The following is a 7,500-nucleotide window of genomic DNA, read 5'->3' on the forward strand; positions in this document are numbered from 1 at the left end:
ACTACTTACTTAGCTCCCTATTTGCAGGCGATCGTAGTAAGTACTTAGATAACTCCTTATTTTGTAAGCTAACATAAAATTAAAGTCTGATAAAGAAAGATTCAAGATCCAGGACTACAGCCAATATTTCAAGGTGTTCCAAACGAGATAACACAAAACAAGTTAGAAGCCCGATCGAATTTCAAAGATTTAATTTAAAGAAATATTTATAGAATACGCCACCCTACAGTCATTCCAAATTCCTGATTCTTAATTGAATAACAAACATTGTAAATTTGTTAATAAACTAGACATTGAAAATTATTTGCAAAAACAAAAACAAACAAATAGAATAACATTAGAATTACAACTGATAATGAAATAATACAAAAAAATCACAATCATGATGATTTTGCAATAATCAAAAACAGTCACTACTGACAAAATTTACCAATATAAATCGAAATGTTTTTAATCAATTAATTGCAAAAGCAAAACACGGACTAATTAAAAAAGTATAAAACAAAAAAGTATGTTTTTTACATTTTTCCTTCTAATTATAGACCATATGAATCAATCAATTGTTCATTAATACTTGAAAAAAAAAATTAATTAAACCTTTTTTCTCTCTCTCTCTTTCTTTGCAGTTTGGCCATTCTACATTATTTTCCGCCTTCTAATATTGAAAAAAAGGAAACAGAATTTTTTAAAATTTAATTGCTGTTAAGAAAAGTAAAAGGGCTCTTTGTTTAGTTTTTCTATAAATAAAACGCCACAACAGAATTATGTAACCAAAGCAGCAAGCATTTATTGAATTTTACAACCAACCCAGCGGTTTCTCCATATACATACTTCTATTATTTATTAATTAATAAATAAATTACAAAAACAAATATTTAACTACAACAATATGGTGAATATATCGGTAAGTGTTGAACATTTTCTTTTGTGCACTTTTTTTTAACAATTGCTACAAATTGTACAGCATTTTAATTTTATTAAAATTTTTTAATTTCTTCAATAACAAAATGTGTTTGATTTTATTAAGCAGGACAGCGGTGGCAAACATGCCCCCCAAGAAATGGAACAATTTATACCCGGCGACGGTTTAAGCGGTAATACAAAGTAAGTGTTTTTTTAATTTCTTTTTATTTTATATTAAAGTTAATTAATTGTTCAATGTTTTTGTATTGAAGCGGAAATCTTTTATTAGATGTCGCTTATTAAATTATTTAATTGCCGTTAGTTGAGCTGAGAATAAAGCAGAGCAACAAAAGTGAGCGTGACAATTTGTTTAAGGTTCAAATTCCAAGATCTTTAAATAAGACTGAACAATAAGTGCAGTTTTAAAATATGAGTTCAATTGAAAATTTATAGTGATGATTTTGATTTAAAGAAATAGGGTGAAATGTTTCTGCCCTAGATGATGCTCTTCCGGTAAATGATGGATATGTTGATAGATAGATAGATAGATAGCATACATACATACATACATACACATACATACATACATACATACATACATACATACATACATACATACATACATACATACATACATACATACATACATACATACATACATACATACATACATACATACATACATACATACACATACATACATACATACATACATACATACAACATACATACATACTCATACATACTACATACATACATACATACATTCATACATACATACATACATACATACATACATACATACATACATACATACATACATACATACATACATACATACATACATACATACATACATACATACATACATACATACATACATAGATAGATATATAGATAGATAGATAGATAGATAGATAGATAGATAGATATAGATAGATAGATGATAGATAGATAGATCGATAGATAGATAGATCGATATCGCTCGATAGATAGCTAGATACTCGCTCGCTCGCTCTCTAGCTCGCTCGCGCGCTCTCTGATCGCTCGCTCGCTCGCTCTCGCTCGCTCGTCCTCGCTCGCTGCTCGCTCGCTCGCTCGCTCGCTCGCTCGCTCGCTCGCTCGCTCGCTCGTCGCTCGCTCCTCGGTCGCTCGGTCGCTCGGTCTCTCGGTCGCTCGGTCGCTCGCTCGCTCGCTCGCTCTCGCTCGCTCGCTCGCTCTCTCGCTCGCTCGCTCGCTCGCTCGCTCGCTCGCTCGCTCGCTCGCTCGCTCGCTCGCTCGCTCGCTCGCTCGCTGCTCTCGCTCGCTCGCTCGCTCGCTCGCTCGCTCGCTCGCTCGCTCGCTCGCTCGCTCGCTCGCTCGCTCGCTCGCTCTCGCTCGTGTCCGTTTCCCTTCCCTTTTCTCCCGTTTGTTTCTTTCCTCCCCGGTCCTGCTCCCTCTCCCCCCCTTCCGCCCGTCTCGTCGGGCCTGGCCTCCCTCTGCTCCCCTCCTTCCCTTCCTTTGTTTGATTCTTCTTTTTCCTCAGTCCCCTTCCCTATGTCTTTATCTTTATCCTTGATTTCTAGAACTGTGGAATTAGGTTCAAGGAGTGAAGGAATTGGATTAGGGTCAGATATGGGCTGATCCCCATAAATTTCGGAAGAAAGATTTATTTTTATATAGAATTAATATAAATCGGGTTTCAGTGCGATACTTTTTTGGGGACATGGATAGTTTGCCAGAGTGGACTGACGAACATGGGTACGCATAAACCCTTCCCACTTTTTCACCTGAACTTTTGGGTCCAGTTTAAAGAAATATTTGCAAAATAAATATAATATTTAAATTAAAAAAAAAAACAGTCATCGTTTTCAAATGTAAACATAAATTTTTATGTAAACAAATACGTGCACAAGCATTAAGCAAATAAAAATGAAATAAAATTAAAAATTTCTAAAAATAACAAAACTATGATAAATTCTGACTAAGAGAAGTACATAACTATTTGCACACACTTTCATACTTATCTAAGTACAAAAATAATTATGAGGTTTCGTGTTTTATTTTATTTTTTTTTTTATAAATTTTAATTAGTGGTCAAATGTTAATAATATGATAACATGTTATATTTTTTCAAACATATAGCTATTATAAGCGTTATTTTCTCTATTCACTTTATAAATTTTCAGTAATTTAATATTTATTTAAAATATTGATTTTAGACAAACAATAAAAAAATATTCCGTTTGATATTATTTATTACGTATTTGTTATTTTGCTATTATTAATGGAAAATTAACAAGTAATTAGACAATCCTTTAAAATTTAATCTATATTTTAAATCTTATTTGCGAATTCATTTCGTTAATGAAATATTTAGTGGCAAAAAAATGACAACAAAACTTAGGGGAGATTAAACTAAATAATAATATAGCCGATTAAAAAAGAAAAAAGTCAATTGCAAGTGTCATTTAATGATAATACAGAAAAATAAGTTTTGTTTTTATTTTTAAGGAAGAATTCTATTTGTTTACAAAGTACAAAGTTTCTATCTGTTGTTATGTGTGTAAACTTTTCAATGTCATAGGTAGGGTCTGGGGTTTGTACATGACAACAGTGATTAGAGATTGCCAGTTAGATAACTAAGAGCAAATCAGTCAATATAAAGTTTTCGTTTAAAAAAATTACAAACCATTAATGAGAGAGAAAGAGAAGAAGGATTTGATAGACCATTTTTTAGTCTTATTGCACATTGTGAGCTAGACAAGACAGCACCGCCACTTTGTGTCTCACAAAGAACAAGGTGGCAATTTTTGTACATGGTTCCTCCGGTACTGACACTTGCTGTCCGGTTTCCTAACTTCCGAAATGCAAAAACATCACTCTGTTGACAGCACCTTGAGATTTGGTAGATGAAAATACAAATCCATCAAACAATCCAAACAAAAGTTCTTAACTAACAGAGAACACACTGCTGTGAGTCTGATATGAACAGAGTAAACCCTAAATATCGCTTCTTTGTGTCTCGCACATGAAGTTGGCAATTTTTGTACATGGTTTCGCCGGTACTTGGGTCATCTAATCTCTGACCCTTGCTGTCCCATTTCTTAACTTCCGACATGCAAAAACATTACTTCCGTTTACAACCACTCGGATGGGATGATGTCTGTTGATTCGGCAACAGCACCTTGAGACGTAATTGGAAGAGGAAAATACCATCGAATCCATCAAATAATCCAATGACAAGTTCTTACTAACAGGGTACGCACCAATGGTATCACTTGTAAAGATATATGATATACTCCCTACATTCTTCCCTTATCATATACACTTAACACCAACTCATTTCCAACGCTTAGCCACACAGTCACTACTCTAAAGGTCATCTGCTGTCTCGGCAATAGCACCTTGAAACGTAATACGAATCCAGCAAATAATCCATACACAAGGGAACACACTGTGGTAAGTCTGGAATGAACACAGTAAACCCTAAACCCTGAACATACTCTGTCAAGGAAGTGAAATAAACTGATGTCACTTTTATAAGATATTCAACTCAGTACACTTCTCATTTATCATTACCTATATTCTTCCCTTATCGTATACACTTAACACCAACTCATTTCCAACGCTTAGCCACACAGTCACTTCTCTAAAGGTCATCTGTTGCCTCGGCAATAGCACCAAACTTATCCAGAAATTTAGACTTTACCGTGCCTTCAGCCTTTAAAGCAACATTCTCTTCCGAGAGTTTGGGTTTAAACCTTATTCACTACGTGTACCCTGAAAAAAAACCTCTCTAATAACAAAGTTCGAAACTCTGCCCTATGAGCTACCGGTTCCCGTGGTACCAGATTAAATGCCTCTCCCTTTCTTGGTGAAATCATTTCAAGAAAATACCGAGGATACATTTGACATCACCAGTTTATAGTATCGGCAGACTAGAGGTACTTGGAAACCCCTCTTTACCCCGGATTGCAATCACACACATACACCTAGGGTTACAGGTGTTCTACTTTGGGGTACTCTGTTCACGCCCCCGTTGATCGCATGTAGTCCAATTCAAAACAAAAACTCTGCAACACCTCGTCTTTACAGGTTACAAGTTTATTTTCCTCTATTTTCCTAGTTATCCCACCCAGAACTATTCGCCATAATTCAAAAAATTTTATAAAAAATTCCATTGTGACAATCATGTGACGAATGTTTTCTAATCACAAATCAAAATACGCTTAATTGGCTTAAATATCCACTTAAAATGCTATTTTTGTAAATATTGATTCGATTAAATTGAATCAATAGTAAATTATTTAATAAATTTACAACGCCACTGTAGCAATTTAATTGAACAGCCTAAAAGTATGCTTTTGCTAAAAAGAGAAATTCTACATACTAACACTTAGCAAAATTTATTTTAAAACGCGATTGTTACTAAATGGTCATAATAACAAACAAAAAAATGATTCCACTAAAACAAAAGAAAAACGATCGCTGACCATAAAGTTGCAAACATGATAAGCTGATGCAATAGAAATGGACAAGCCAGTCAGTCGTCCCATAATTCACACAAACCGATTAAATGTAAAGAAAATCAACGTCAAAAAAAAAAAGAAAATGTCTGAAGCGGCAAATGCTGTTCATTTGAGCTGAGCAAGCAGAAATACTTCTCCTATTTAGAAGTTGATTGTACGTTGTAAAATGTTGTCGTCGTTTCGTTATGCTAGTTGTTGTTGTTTTAAATTTGAGTAGAAAATATCACCGATATTTAGACATATTCACACTTTATGTATGTTGTGTATATTTGAGCTTTTAAACCTAAAACAGAGCAGAGTATTTGGTGGGACAAATTACTGTTGCCTTTTCTGTTTTGTTGGGCAAATTGATGCGGCAGAATAAAACTGTTAATGTTGCAAAAATAAACAATAAACAATTAATGTTGATTAGTACTTTATGTGTGCTGCGACTACTACTTTTGTTTTTTGTAGTTGTTGGTAGTTATTGGTGCTTTTAATGGAAAAAAGAATTTCACTGTAAATCTAAACTTTTGGAGAAGATAGACTTCAAGCTTTGCTGTAAACGATCATAAAAACAGTTGTCTTTTAAATTGCCTACAAAACGGTCGAACATTTTCAATTGGAGCGGGAATAAAACGAAATCGAAACGTGTTTGAATAGAAAATTTTAAAAATGAGTGAACCTTTAAGTGAACCATTGGAATTAAGGCAGGTTTTTTTTTTGCGAAAGGATCTGATTCAGTGAAACAAAGAGAAATACTCAAAACCCAAAGAATTTTCTAATAAATTTTATTGAAATTTCAAAATACGTTTCGAAATTTTTTGTAAAAAAATATAAACTAAAGTTTTTTTTTTACAAAATTTTGTTAAAATCTGCTATGAAATACAAATATTAATTTAAAATAAAATGTGCTGAGAATTTCAAACCGAAACATGCTAATAAAATGTTAGGTTAAGTTTTTCAAAATTTCTTCTTTATTCGAAAGTGAAACGCAATCATATTTGTTCTATATTTTTATAAATTTTGAGTTCTTTTTAAATATTAAAACACTAATCTTTCATTAAAGGTTTAATTTTAAGAAATTAAATTCAAAATTATTTGAATTTTTAATATTTTCAAAAAAAAATATTAAAAATTAAAGAAAATATGTCGTAGTCTTTATTATTTCAATTAATTTAATTAACAATTCCCTTTCATTTCTTAATTTCAGATATAAAATTCAACCTCGCAAAGATGCCGAACATGCTTTAACCCAATCCGATTTTGATCCCTTTTTGGCCCGTCAGAATGAGCATCCCACAACGTAAGTTCTTTATTATATTTCTTTAAAAATTTTCAATTAATTTGTTTTTGTATTTTCATCCTTTTTAGAGATAATGAAACCTTAACACATTTGCTGAAAGCCTCTCTTGGTACTGGTATTCTTTCTATGCCCATTGCTTTTATGTACTCCGGTATTATAATGGGTATTTTTGCTACTATAGCTACCGCTATAGTCTGTACACACTGCAGTTATGTATTGGTAAGTGAAAGAGGTATTTGATTTCTAATATACCTAAGTAGATATGTATATATGGCAGAGGGCCTTTAATGGGAATTTGAGTCAATTAAAGATCGAACTCTTAAGTTTAAGGGCATGATTTACTTTGATTTTTAAACGATTTATGGACAAAAGGAAGATTTTCGATAAGACGGATATATAAGGGGGGTAGGGTGATATCAGTACCGATCTCGCCCCTTTTCAATACCAAACAAACTTTATCAGTAGAGAATATTTTTGGAGATGTCAGCTCTCAAACTGCTCAATTTTAAACCCTATGGTTAGACCGTCTTAGAATCTAATATGGACCTAGAATATATTTTTTATTGTGAGTTTACCACCAGTATTTGATGCCTTATAGCTTTTTGAATTGATTGATCTTAATTTGTAAAAATTTTTACCATGAAATTTCTTTTTTAAACTTTTTAAGTGCGTGTTTTTTTTTCTATAAAAAATATATTAAAAGCCCAACTATTCGTTGCTTATTCATTGGTGACATATTCTTTAAAAAAACGTGCGCATTCTTTTCATCACATTCGACCTTAAGTTACACAATTAAACATA

At 32.9% G+C, this 7,500-nt stretch overlaps 1 protein-coding gene across 3 annotated transcripts in view; it reads left to right on the forward strand.

The window, feature by feature from the left end:
• Window positions 1-626: 626 nt before the first annotated feature.
• LOC119602602 (proton-coupled amino acid transporter-like protein pathetic) overlaps window positions 627-7,500 on the forward strand; it is a 12,117-nt gene continuing 5,243 nt past the window's right edge. Inside the window, exons 1-4 of one of the 3 annotated variants that reach the window (XM_037954200.1) lie at window positions 627-904; window positions 1,031-1,104; window positions 6,607-6,699; window positions 6,768-6,918. In XM_037954200.1, the coding sequence (XP_037810128.1) occupies window positions 890-904; window positions 1,031-1,104; window positions 6,607-6,699; window positions 6,768-6,918 (333 nt within the window). In that variant the 5' untranslated portion in view covers window positions 627-889. Of the gene's footprint in view, window positions 905-1,027; window positions 1,105-5,977; window positions 6,104-6,606; window positions 6,700-6,767; window positions 6,919-7,500 lie in introns of those variants that run through there. The other 2 variants (XM_037954198.1, XM_037954201.1) reach the window with 2 other exon arrangements.

The sequence above is a fragment of the Lucilia sericata genome, unplaced genomic scaffold, assembly GCF_015586225.1.
Source record: "Lucilia sericata isolate MDLA Ls3-8-SP2 unplaced genomic scaffold, ASM1558622v1 Contig000244F_arrow, whole genome shotgun sequence".
NCBI lineage: Eukaryota > Metazoa > Arthropoda > Insecta > Diptera > Calliphoridae > Lucilia > Lucilia sericata.